The following is a 14,387-nucleotide window of genomic DNA, read 5'->3' as shown; positions in this document are numbered from 1 at the left end:
TGGGAGCAACTCATTTACCAGTCAGATCCAGTAATTATATCAGCTCTTGTATGTGCAGTGAGAATTGTTTTCTTTTAAAAATTGAGCTCTCTGTAATAACATATATAATTAAAAAAAAATATACAATATGAGTGCCACTGACAGTCTCTTACAATAACTATTAAAAATGTGAGATCCACCTCAAAGCATATAATGTGGCCTTGCAGTTATTAAACAGATACACTCCAGAGCCACATTTTTAGTTCCTCCTGACTGCTGTCTTAATACACTGTGATAAGACCCATAAAAAACACCCTGATTTTTGTACTAAGCAGAGCCCAGTGCCCCAGTGACTTATTGCAAAGCCAAAACACTGTCACGTGGGTACCTAGCTATGCAAAAAATGACAGTTGAAAAACTGGTACTGTCTTTGAGAGCTGAAGGCACAGTAAAAGTAGGGGGTGGTGCTGAAAAGGATGCCTGCTAGGCAGCTGCTCGGTCAAGTTGCTTTATACTACCATGCAACATGTATGTTATAGAACTCTTTTTGTTTTGAGATAGGTAGCTTCTACGACACTAATGCCTCCAGATACTGGAGCCATTGTAGATGTATTTTGGTGCAGCTTTGACCAATACAGGGTTTTATACCTAAAAATTAAGAACATTAGAGTTTCTAATTGCCGTTTGATTACCTAATGTGGTCATACACACTGCAATTTGATTGTACAAGCCCTGTATTATTTTTTTAAATTTACCAGAACTATGTAATATGGGACAAATATATACTGTTCATTCCAATTAACTCCTATCTAATAGCACAGGCCGTTATATTACATAATTGCTGGTAGATACAAAGGAGATTCCAATATCAGATTTTATAATGTATGGTCAGCTTAAGACCTTTATTTCTCTAGTAACTATTTCACCTTGCTGCAATGGTTAAAATTGCCACCAAAAGTTAGAATGTGGTTTTAGTACCAGCCTCTGTGTTTCAACTAATATATCACTTTTAAGAGCCCATGAAATACTTTCAGCAGGGCCAGAGAATAAAAAAATGTAAGTTAAAGTAACACGAGTTTTATCTATATTTCCCATAGTCCTCTTACTGAAATCTTTGTACGGTACAAACAAGGTTACATAAACCAAGACCATGGGTTTTATGCTGCCAACTTTAGGCGAGGACACTAGCAACCAATGCTGTTAGGAAAGCCCATTAAACCCTTTCTACATTCCTAATGTCAGGAGCAGTGTGTCAAAGGACTGCTGCCACACTTTTAATGGTTGCTGTGGCTATGGCATAAAGTGTGACACTTTCCTCATTATTGAGGAGATTTTATAGAATCCTATACAATGCCTGCTCTGTGTGTATAGTCCTACCCTTGTAAGTTGTTTTTCAGTTTATCATGAGCACCTGTGCCCCTACAGACAAGCACACTTCAATTCCAGCTCTACCCTGCTCCAGATTTTGGCCCAGATCTATGCATCAGTCTTCAATAGGTTATCCAGCAGCGTTCATATGTGAGACTCGGGATGGCTTCACTCCTTCTGCTCTGCAGCAACAGGTTTTGAATACCCCTTAGGAGAACCTCTCACCCCAATGGAGGACATCAGGCACAAAATACATGGGATGAGGGGACATATCAGCACATACTTCTTAAAGGGCCATGAGGAGGTTTACTGCAGTCACAAAAAGTGAGTTTCGGGCAAGGGGGGCACAGTATAGCCCTGCTTAGGTACTGTATATACAGTCTAATTGACATAATAAATGATGTCCAGTACAAATTTATTCTGTATTATCCAATGCAATTAAATAGAGTCAAAAAGTAACACAAAGTGACTGTAGATCACTAATATTAGCTGAATAAAAAAAAAGTTACCAAGTCGTAGAAGCTACTGTATGTACAGTAATTATTTTAAAAAGTCACTTTACCTGCTGTTGCATTCTCTGTGGCATTAAGGACACCAAAGGTTGTTGAGATTGTTGCTGGTGTTGCTGTGCTAGTAATTACAAAGTTTTCTAAAAAAAAAAAAAAAACACACACAAATAGATAGGGGTTATTCCTTACAATATCAAGCACAAAGAAAAGTTAATAAACAGCTAACTATAATGGCTAACTATAAAAGGCCAACTATAATGCTTTAAATCTATTCTCTTTAATTTTAATATACAAGCACACACACACAAATAAAAAATTGGCATATGAAAAAAATCACCAGGAACACTCTATTTCTCTTGTGCGAGGAATATTGGTTGGAGTACTTTAAAAGCCTTGGACATTACTATTCTTTCCCCAACATAAGGTGCTGCTCGCATGCAGGTGATTTTATCATACATAGTTACATAATGTATAAGATTGAAATACACAGTTCTCTCAAGTTCAAAATGTGTGTGTGTTTTATGTGTTTAATCTACAGGAAGGCAAAAATCCTACAAGCATAGGCCAATTTGTTGTAAGAATGAAAAAAAAAATCTTCCTGACTCCATGCAGGCAGTTGGAGTCCTTGGAATAACCTATCCTATCCTATCCTCCTATCGAGTTTAAGATTTTCCATAGCCCTGTATATTATTCTGACTGAGGAAGAAATCTAAAGTTTTTTTGATTTATCAGCACTCTTGGCAATAACTACTTTTGCTGGGGAAGAGAGTTCCACATTTTCACTGCTCACGCTAATGCTCCATACACACGATCAGATTTTCCAACAACAAATGTTGGATGTGAGCTTGTTGGCGGAAAGTCCGACCGTGTGTATGCTCCATTGAACATTTGTTGTGGGATTTTCTGCCAACAAATGTTGGCTAGCAGGTTCTCAAATTTTCCGCCAACAAATGTTTGTTGTCGGACTTTCCGATCCTGTGTACACAAGTTCGTCGGACAAAAGTCCACGCATGCTCGGAATCAAGTATGAGCCGGAGATATAACTAGCATTCGTAATGGCGATATCACGCACGTCTTGTACGTCACTACGTTCGTAATTGTTGGCCAACATTTGTGTGACCATGTGTATGCAAGTTGGAGCTAGCCTCCTTCGAACAAAAATCCACGGTTTTGTTGTCAGAAAGTCTGATCGTGTGTATGGGGCATAACAGTAAAGAACCCCTTTCTTAACTGAAGGTTAAATCTCTTTTCATCAGATCTTAAGTTGTGGCCGTGTGTTTTCTTCAGGGACCTTAGCGTAGAACAGGATTATCGTATATATTCACCTTTTATATATTTATACCTTGTAATTATACTATATATTTTCTCTAGAGTGAATAAATGTGATCTTTGTAATTGTTCCTTATAACTGAGGTTATCCAACCACTTTTAATTTTGTTGCCTTTCTTTGAACTCTTCTAGTTCAAGGACATCCTTTCTGTGGATTGGTAAACAAAACTATACTGCGTATTCAAACTGAGGTTGAACCAGTGTTTTAAAATGGGGCATAATTATCGACTCATCTCTTGAATACTGTATATGGCCTTTTTAATACTAAAAGGATGTTGCTAGCTGTGTTAGCTGCAGATTGGCATTGCATGTTGTTGCTAAGTTTTTGATCCACAAGGACCCAAATCCTTTTCCATCAAAGATTCACCGGAGCAACCCTTCCTAAAGAGAATGTTGCATGCATATTTTAAGCATCCAAGTTCATAACTTAAAAATTTTCAATATTAATCTGCCATGTAGCTGTCCATCTCCTATGTTTATAGGTCTTGCAGTAATGATGATGCATCTTGTAGCGAATGTATTCACACACTTTTATGTGATGCCTGGCCAACAAACCAGTAACCTTTTGGGTAGTTGAATCTCCTCTGCATATTGAGCTACTCTTGAATGTCTGTGGTCAGCTTGATTCATGATTTTATTGGTTTATTCTTTTGCTTGTTGTATTGTTTTTATCTAAATTACATACATATAAAAACAGAACTTTTTGAATTTTACAGAAAACACAGAGTGGTACATTTTGAAAAACACAACCTCTATCCCCATACTAATATTTATCTGTTTACACTTTCTTTAACCTTTGTCTTGGCTACTTTGAATAAGCTAACATCTGAGTCCTCAATTATTGCATGTTAATATTGATCAATGTTCATTTAAAAAAGCTTACATTTTTGCTGTTACAAATAGTGTGGTAAATTATTCCTTTTTTCTGCTGTTTTAGTAAAAAGGTCATCGTGTCCCTCGACATGTTCATAAGAACATATGTACCAATTCATCATTTATATATAGATAATTTCACTCAAATTACTTTTTTTTGGTAATTGTAGGATAAGGTTCTGCCTTTATTTGTGCTCTACTATACTGGATGATCTACCTGTGAATAGTCTACATTATACTCAAGACTGGTCAAAAGTTAGCCATACATATTATATCATGGAAGATATCTATGCATTATTTAGATTTTAAGGAGTCGGAAGTTCATTCGAAAAGATGCAGGAAGACAACTGGTTTCAAAGGAGTTCCAAGCAACTGACCTGCAGAGGTCCAAAGAAAGAGGACATTTGCTGCTGGTCATTATACCTCATGCAATATTTGTAAATAAAAATATATTATTATTATTATTAGTATTGTTATTATTATACAGGATTTATATAACATCAACAGTTTACACAGAGCTTTACAAGATATAGGGAGACAATACAGTTGCAATAAAATTCAAAACAAGAGGGTTAGGAGGACCCTTCTTATGAGAGCTTACAATCTAAATGGGAGGGACAAGAGAAATGAAAAGCAGGTTTGTCATCAGAAAAAAATTTAGAATTCTCCCCTGTAGTAACATGTTAACCGCTTGCCGACCACTGCACACAGATGTACATTGGCAGAATGGCACAGGCAGGCAAATGGTCGTACAGGTACGTCCCTTAAATTTGCAGCCTTTCGCGCGCACGCGCCCGCCTCAAGCCACAGGAGCATGCCCATGGGTCCCGGGCACTCAATGGTCTCCGGTGGCCTGCGATTGCGGTGTGGAGAGGTAGAACGGGGAGATGCAACTCTAAATTAACAAGGCATTTCCCCATTCTGCCTTGTGTCATGACAGAGATCCACTACTCCCTGTGATCGGGAGCAGTGATCGCTGTCATGTCCTAGGTAGCCCCTCCCCCCACAGTTAGAATCACTCCCTAGGACACACTTAACCCCTTCATCGCCCTCTAGTGGTTAACCCCTTCCCTGCCAGTGTCATTTACAGAGTAATCAGTGCATTTTTATAGCACTGATTGCTGTATAAATGACAATGGTCCAAAAATAGTGTCAAAAGTGTCCGATGTGTCCGCCATAATGTCGCAGTCGCGATAAAAATCGCAGATCACCACTATTACTAATAAAAAATTAATAACAAAAATGCTATAAAACTATCCCCTATTTTGTAGACGGTATAACTTTTGCGTAAACCAATCAATATACGCTTATTGCAATTTTTTTTACCAAAAGTATGTAGAAGAATACATATCGGCCTAAAATTAGGAAAAAATTAGTTTTTTTTATATATATTTTGGGGGATATTTATTATAGCAAAAAGTAAAAAATATTGCGTTTTTTTCAAAATTGATGCACTTTTTTGTTTATAGCACAAAAAATAAAAACCACAGAGGTGATCAAATACCACCAAAAGAAAGCTCTATTTGTAGGAAAAAAAGGACGTCAATTTTGTTTGGGTGCAATGTCGCATGACCGCGCAATTGTCAGTTAGAGCGACGCAGTGCCAAATCGCAAAAAGTGCTCTGGTCAGGAAGGGGGTAAAATCTTCCGGGGCTGAAGTGGTTAAAGAAGTCAGAAAAGGCAGAGAAGTCAACATGAAAGTGTTTGTCATGAAAAGGTTCACCCGTTGGTGGCGCTATCGGTCCCCTGGATCGCAGTACCAGTGTCCAACAGCGGGTGTCTTCCAACACCTAAGACCTGCAATAAGAGGACTCACCTGCTGGTGGCACTATTGCATCCTTGGGCCGTAGTACCGGTGTCCACCAGCCCTGCCCTGTCCTGACCTGACCTGATCTGATCCAATTCCTATCCTGTGCCCCTCCTGGTCCTGTCCCTTCTGTTCCTGGTTACCTTGGATCCCTGCCCTGTATCCCATCCATCCATCCTCTCCCTGTCCTGTTGGCTTCCCGTCCTTACCATCTGCTGACCTCCCGGTGTGTGACCTTGGCCTGGCTTCTGTTTACGGTTCAGGTATCTCCCATTTTATTGTATATACTGTTTTGTTGTTTGTGGGTCTTGTGGTTGGTTGTGTCACTTATGTAAATAAACACCATTTTTATTCACTCATATACGTTTCTGGTTTCTTCTGTGCAGTCCACACAGTCTGGTTTACTAATTCCTTGACAGTGTTACACTGGTCTAGGAGGCTGATAAATCACAGCAGTCCACAGAGAAACTGGAGAAAAAGATAACTACAGTGAGCTTTAAAAGAAGAAGGGGTAGAAAGGGACTTTTAGGAGATATTTGAAAAGTGCTTTGTGGGGATAGAAGGTTTCCAACTCCACCCCCCTTTATTTCACTGGTCTGGGTGAGTGAGTCCATTGGAGGCCACCATGGAAGCCAACTGGAGAGGCAGAGCCAAATTGCCGAAACCAGGTTTCAGGAATTGCAGGTAGGTTGAAGGAGTTGGAGATAAAAAGGTCATAGGCAGAGATAAGCTTATTATAGACAGAGCAGTCATTCCAGAATGCACACGAGAAGGGGGTATTGGTTCTTGGAAGCAGGGGGATAAAAATTTGAGTCTGTAGATTGCAGTTACTGACAGAGGAAGGAGGCTGCCAGGGCTTGGATTAGGCTCCAGAAGTTAGGAGAAGCAGGGAGGCAAGTGAAGTAAACAGAGTGAGATTTATATGCATTTACATGGCCTAGCACCGTGGAGGTTTTGTCAGCATTTGGGTTCAGAAGGAACATCCCTTGTCATGCCTTCGTAATAAGGCTTGTAATCTTCCTATTGACTTTTTGGTTTAAACACTTGCCGATCGCCTAATGCAGATATACTGCGGCAGAATGGCATGGGCAGGCAAAATCACTTACCTGGTACGTGATCTGCCTAACGCGGGCGGGGAGTGCATCACGCACCCCCCGGTGCCCTAGGTGGTCGGCTTCGTTAGGGGAGCGATCAGAGGTGAGGGGGAGGCCACTCATTCATGGCCACCCCCTCGTGATCGCTCCCTACGAATGAAAATCTTCCTCTGCTGCTGTAATGTAAACAGCGGCAGAGGAAGTGATGTCATCTCTCCTCGAGCCGGTCTTTTCGTTCCGGCGCTGAGGAGAGAAGACATCAATGTGAGTTGCACCAACACTACACTTACAGTAGAACACGCAGGCACACTTTTCACCCCCCATCACCCCCCCGATCACCCCCCGATCGCCCCCCTGTACCCCCTGTCACAGTGACACCAATAGCAGTATTTTTTTTGCATTGGTGTCAGTTTGTGACAGTTATAAGTGGTAGGGCAGTTAGGGTTAGCCCCCTTTAGGTCTAGGGTACCCCCCTTTAGGTCTAGGGTACCCCCCTAACCCCCCTAATAAAGTTTTAACCCCTTGATCACCCCCCATCACCAGTGTCACTAAGCAATTGTTTTTCTGATCGCTGTATTAGTGTCACAGGTGACGCTAGTTAGGGAGGTAAGTATATAGGTTCGCCGTCAGCGTTTTATAGCGACAGGGACCCCCATATACTACCTAATAAAGGTTTTAACCCCCTGATTGCCCCCTAGTTAACCCTTTCACCAGTGATCACCGTATAACTGTTATGGGTGATGCTGGTTAGTTAGTTTGTTTATTATAGTTTCAGGGCACCCGCCGTTTATTACCTTATAAAGGTTTAACCCCCTAATCGCCCGGCGGTGATATAAGTTAAGTTTTAGGGTCAGATAGGGTCTGCGTCGCCCCAGGCAGCGTCAGGTTAGTGCCAGTACCGCTAACACCCACGCATGCAGCAAACACCTCCCTTAGTGGTATAGTATCTGAACGGATCAATATCTGATCCGATCAGATATATACTAGTGTCCCCAGTAGTTTAGGGTTCCCAAAAATGCAGTGTTAGCAGGATCAGCCCAGATACCTGCTAACACCTGCGTTTTGCCCCTCAGCCCGGCCCAACCCAGCCCAGCCCATCCAATTGCAGTATCGATCGATCACTGTCACTTACAAAACACTAAACACACATAACTGCAGCGTTCGCAGAGTCAGGCCTGATCCCTGCGATCGCTAACAGTTTTTGTTGGTAGCCTTTTGATACAGTCGCTAACAGTCAGGAGCTTTTTTGCCTGTGAGTCTTACTAGTGTACCACTAAATTTAAAGCCCAAAATGGCAAATCGAAGGTACACTAGTGAAGAGGCCTGCACGTTTCTGAGCATGACAGATAGTGAAGAGGAAGTCACTCATCTGTCAGATTCAGGCTCAGAATACGATCCTGTAGACGACAGCGGCTCCATGACAGATAGCTCTGACGACGGAGTTGTGGTCCCTACCAAGGTCAGGTGTACCAGACCCTGAACTTCTTCTTCTGTCCTTGATGTGCAAGAACCACTGGTCCCTTGTATGGAGCAGAGAAGTACTAGCGCTGCTATTCCTTCTGGTAAACTGGCAAGCACCAGCGGCCTAGTACACCCTGGTCGTACATCCAGCACTGCAGTAACACTTGGTGACGTGGCGAGTCCCATAAGTGCAGTTCAATCTGGTGAGGTGGCAAGCACAAGTAGTGTCCCGCTGCCACCAAGAAAGCGAACACAGGCCCGTCGTGCCCATAGTACCCTTCCTGCTGCATTCGCCACTTCTGCAGCACCCGTACTTCCCCCATTTACTGGCCAACCCGGCATTCAGTTGATTTTACGTCACTGGATTTTTATGCGCTGTTTTTCACCAAAGATCTCTTTAGATCTATAGTGGACCAAAGCAATTTGTACGCTGGTCAACACATCGCCACTATTCTCCAGTCCTCCCTTGCCAGAGATTGGAGACCAATTACGGTTTCCGAATTTAAGATCTTTCTGGGCCTTTCCCTCCTCATGGACATAACCAAAAAGAGTGAGTTGCGGTCATATTGGTCCACTGACCAATTCACCATATGCCCGTGTTCTCTGCTTCCATGGCCAGGGCACGATACGAGCAGATTTTGCGGTTCATGCACTTCAACAACAATGAACTCTGTCGTGCTCGTGGAGACCCTGGATACGATCGGCTCTACAAAATTCGGCTCCTTGTAAACCACTTCAACCAATGTTTTGCAGACTTGTTTACTCCCCATCAAGTTGTCTGCGTTGATAAGTCCCTGATTAAGTTTTCTGGCCGCTTGTCATTCAAACAGTACCTTCCCAGCAAGCGTGCCAGATATGGGGTCAAGATGTATAAGCTCTGTGACAGGGCCACAGGCTATACATGTAGTTTTATGGTTTACGAGGGAAAAGATAGTCACGTAGAGCCGACAAACTGCCCTGACTACATAGGAAGTGCTGGCAAGATTGTGTGGGACTTGGTGTCACCCTTATTCGGAAAGCGGTACCACTTGTACGTGGACAATTATTACACGATCACGCCACTTTTTAGTCACCTTTTTGATCATCAGATTGGAGCATGTGGCACCGTGCGACCTAATCGCCGGGGCTTTCCCCAGCGGCTTGTAGATTCCCGTCTTAGGCTGGGGGAGAGAGCCTGCTTGCAGTGTAATAATTTTCTCGCTATGAAGTGGAGGGATAAGAAGAATGTTTTCGTTCTTACCTCCCTTCATGCAGACACGACGGTCCAAATTACTACAGCGACTGGTGTTGTGGAGAAACCCCTCTGTGTCCACGAATATAACCTTAACATGGGAGGGGTGGGCCTCAACGACCAGTTTACCTAGTTGCCCGTAAAGCCAGACGCTGGTACAAAAAAGTGTCTGTTTATTTATTTCAATTGGCTTTGCTGAACGCTTATGTGTTATACAGAGCTTCAGGATGGACTGGATCCTTCCTTAAATTCGAGGAAGAGATCGTCAGAGCCCTTCTGTTTCCAGACGGTGCTCCACCTCACCTTTACCAACCAGATGCAGTAAGCCGGCTGCATGAGAGGCATTTTCTTTATGTCCTCCCGAGTACCCCTACCCAACGAGCCCCCCAGAAAAGATGTTGTGTCTGCAGCAAGCGCAGATATAGGCGTGACACCCGGTATTATTGTCCCTCCTGTCCTGACAATCCTGGTCTTTGCATTGGTGAATGTTTTGTACGCTACCATACACTAGTTGAGTATTAGCGTAGGGTACAGCACTGCACAGACTAGGACACACTTTCACAGGGTCTCCCAAGATGCCATCGCATTTTGAGAGACCCAAACCTGGTACCAGTTACAAAAGTTAAAGTTACAAAAAAAAGTGTAAAAAAACAAAAACAAAAAAAAAGTAAAAAAATTAAAAAAACACAAAAAAATATATAAAATAAAAAAAACAAAAATAGTTGTCGTTTTATTTTTCTCTCTCTATTCTCTCTCTATTGTTCTGCTCTTTTTTACTGTATTCTATTCTGCAATGTTTTATTGTTATTATGTTTTTATCATGTTTGCTTTATAGGTATGCAATTTTTTTTATTCTTTACTGTTTACAGTGTTTTATTGTTAACCATTTTTTTGTTTTCAGCTACGCCATTCAGCTGCAGAGCGAATTTATTTATCTTGACAGCAACAGCGTTTGCTCCCACGATACATAAAGCCGTGACTCCAGCGCTGTCGGAGGTGATTTCACCACCACAGTTACATACTTCAGCATATATGCCGAAGCGTGGGGGCAGCAGTGGGTGGAGGAGCGATTTGCTCCTACCTTTTGCGGGAGGATGCCCCCATGCTTCGGCATATATATATTTTAGGCACAGGTTGCGTTAAATGTTTTATTTTTTACTATGTATTTTTTGTACTTGCTTTGCGGGTATGGTAAGTCTTACTGTTATACTGTAATGTTACTTTGTTTTATTGGTAACTATCATTTGCTTAGCAGGTACGCCATTCAGTTGCAGCGCAGATTTATTCATCTTGACAGCAACAGCGTTTGCTCCCACGATACATAAAGCCGTCACTCCAGCTCTGTCGGAGGTGATTTCACCACCACAGTTACATACTTCAGCATATATGCCGAAGCGTGGGGGCAGCAGTGGGTGGAGGAGCGATTTGCTCCTACCTTTTGCGGGAGGATGCCCCCATGCTTCGGCATATATAAACGGTGCATGTATGCCCATCATTAGAAGTGGGTGGATGAAGGGAGGTATTCTAATGGTGGGCATACCCACGGATCAATATCTTTTTTTCGTTCAGCCCATAGGCTGCATGAAAAAAAAGTTTACAATATATGCCCAACAAGGACCAGCAACGTACTGGTATGTTACTGGACTTTGAGTGGGTATACCAGAATGATGCCTGCAGGTTTAGGTATCATCTTGGTATCATTCTTTTCAGCCAGCGGTCAGCTTTCATGTAAAAGCAATCCTAGCGGCTAATTAGCCTCTAGACTGCTTTTACAAGCAGTGGGAGGGAATGCCCCCCCCCCCACCATCTTCCATGTTTTTCTCTGGCTCTCCTGTCCCAACAGGGAACCTGAGAATGCAGCTGATGATTCAGCCAGCTGACCATAGAGCTGATCAGAGACCAGAATGGCTCCAAACATCTCTATGGCCTAAGAAACTGGAAGCTACGAGCATTTCATGACTTAGATTTCGCCGGATGTAAACAGCGCCATTGGGAAATTGGGAAAGCATTTTATCACACCGATCTTGGTGTGGTCAGATGCTTTGAGGGCAGAGGAGTACCTGTCACTACCTATTGCTATCATAGAGGATATTTACATTCCCTGAGATAACAATAAAAATGATTAAGAAATAAATGAATGGAACAGTTTAAAAATAAGATAAGAAAACAAAAAAATAATAAAGAAAAAAAAAAAAAAAAGCACCCCTGTCCCCCCCTGCTCTCGCGCAAAGGCGAACGCAAGCGTCGGTCTGGCGTCAAATGTAAACAGCAATTGCACCATGCATGTGAGGTATCACCGCGAAGGTCAGATCGAGGGCAGTAATTTTAGCAGTAGACCTCCTCTGTAAATCTAAAGTGGTAACCTGTAAAGGCTTTTAAAGGCTTTTAAAAATGTATTTAGTTTGTCGCCACTGCACGTTTGTACGCAATTTTAAAGCATGTCATGTTTGGTATCCATGTACTCGGCCTAGGATCATCTTTTTTATTTCATCAAACATTTGGGCAATATAGTCTGTTTTAGTGCACTAAAATTTAAAAAAGTGTGTTTTTTCCAAAAAAAATGCGTTTGAAAAATCGCTGCGCAAATACTGTGTGGAAAAAAAAAATGAAACACCCACCATTTTAATCTGTAGGGCATTTGCTTTAAAAAAATATATAATGTTTGGGGGTTCAAAGTAATTTTCTTGCAAAAAAAATAAATTTTTTTCATGTAAACAAAAAGTGTCAGAAAGGGCTTTGTCTTCAAGTGGTTAGAAAAGTGGGTGATGTGTGACATAAGCTTCTAAATGTTGTGCATAAAATGCCAGGACAGTTCAAACCCCCCCCCCCCCCAAATGACCCCATTTTGGAAAGTAGACACCCCAAGCTATTTGCTTAGAGGCATGTCGAGTCCATGGAATATTTTATATTGTGACACAAGTTGCGGGAAAAGACAATTTTTTTTTTTTGCACAAAGTTGTCACTAAATGATATATTGCTCAAACATGTCATGGTAATATGTGAAATTACACCCCAAAACACATTCTGTTGCTTCTCCTGAGTACGGGGATACCACATGTGTGAGGCTTTTTGGGAGCCTAGCCGTGTACGGGACCCCGAAAACCAAGCACCGCCTTCAGGCTTCCTAAGATCGTAAATTTTTGATTTCACTCTTCACTGCCTATCACAGTTTCGGAGGCCATGGAATGCCCAGGTGGCACAAAACCTCCCCAAATGACCCTATTTTGGAAAGTAGACACCCCAAGCTATTTGCTGAGAGGTATAGTGAGTGTTTTGCAGACCTCACTTTTTGTCACAAAGTTTTGAAAATTGAAAAAAGAAAAAAAACATTTTTTCTTGTCTTTCTTTATTTTCAAAAACAAATGAGAGCTGCAAAATACTCACCATGCCTCTCAGCAAATAGCTTGGGGTGTCCACTTTCCAAAATGGGGTCATTTGGGGGGGGGTTTGTGCTATCTTGGCATTTTATGGCCTTCGAAACTGTGATAGGTAGTGAGGAGTGAATCCAAAATTTACGCCCTTAGAAATCCTGAAGGCGGTGATTGGTTTTCGGGGCCCCGTATGCAGCTAGGCTTACAAAAAGTCCCACACATGTGCTATCCCCATACTCAGGAGAAGCAGCAGAATGTATTTTGGGGTGTAATTCCACATATGCCCATGGCATGTTTGAGCAATATATCATTTAGTGACAACTTTGTGCAAAAAAAAATAAAAAATTTGTCACTTTCCCGCAACTTGTGTCAAAATAGAAAACATTCCATGGACTCAACATGCCTCTCAGCAAATAGCTTGGGGTGTCTACTTTCCAAAATGGGGTCATTTGGGGGGGGGGGGGGTTGTGCCATCTGGGCATTTTATGGCCTTCAAAACTGTGATAGGTAGTGAGGAGTGAAATCAAAACTTTACGCCCTTAGAAATCCTGAAGGCGGTGCTTATTTTTCAGGGCCCCGTACGCAGTTAGGCTCCCAAAAAATCCCACACATGTGGTATTCCCGCACTCAGGAGAAGCAGCAGAATGTATTTTGGGGTGCAATTCCACATATGCCCATGGCCTGTGTGAGCAATATATCATTTAGTGACAACTTTGTGCAAAAAAAAAAAGTTGGTCATTTTCCCGCAACTTGTGGCAAAATATAAAATATTCCATGGACTCAACATGCCTCTCAGCAAATTTGGCATTTTATGGCCTTCAAAACTGTGATAGGTAGTGAGGAGAGGAGTGAAATCAAAAATTTATGCCCTTAGAAATTCTGAAGGCGGTGCTTGGTTTTTGGGGCCCCATACGCGGCTAGGCTCCCAAAAAGTCCCACACATGTGGTATCCCCATACTCAGGAGAAGCAGCTAAATGTATTTTGGGGTGCAATTCCACATATGCCCATTAATATTCAATGGGCTCAACATGCCTCTCAGTAATTTCCTTGGGGTGTCTACTTTCCAAAATGGGGTAATTTGGGGGGGGGGGGGTTGTACTGCCCTTCCATTTTAGCACCTCAAGAAATGACATAGGCAGTCATAAAATAAAAGCTGTGTAAATTCCAGAAAATGTACCCTAGTTTGTAGACGCTATAACTTTTGTGCAAACCAATAAATATACGCTTATTGGCATTTTTTTTACCAAAGACATCTGGCCGAATACATTTTGGCCTAAATGTATGACTAAAATTGAGTTTATTGGATTTTTTTATAACAAAAAGTAGAAAATATAATTTTTTTTCAAAATTTTTGGTCTTTTTCC

General features: G+C 41.9%; 1 protein-coding gene across 1 annotated transcript in view; it reads right to left on the bottom strand.

Annotated features, from left to right (window-relative positions):
• Window positions 1–14,387, bottom strand: part of COL6A6 (collagen type VI alpha 6 chain) — a 418,546-nt gene that overhangs the window by 239,100 nt on the left and 165,059 nt on the right. Inside the window, exon 5 of the mRNA XM_073630332.1 lies at window positions 1,910–1,996. Within this exon, the coding sequence (XP_073486433.1) occupies window positions 1,910–1,996 (87 nt within the window). The remainder of the gene's footprint in view (window positions 1–1,909; window positions 1,997–14,387) is intronic.

Source organism: Aquarana catesbeiana, linkage group LG05, assembly GCF_042186555.1.
Source record: "Aquarana catesbeiana isolate 2022-GZ linkage group LG05, ASM4218655v1, whole genome shotgun sequence".
Classification (NCBI taxonomy): Eukaryota; Metazoa; Chordata; class Amphibia; order Anura; family Ranidae; genus Aquarana; species Aquarana catesbeiana.
The sequence above is the reverse complement of the archived record's forward strand: the minus strand, read 5'-3'. Positions and strand labels throughout refer to the sequence as shown.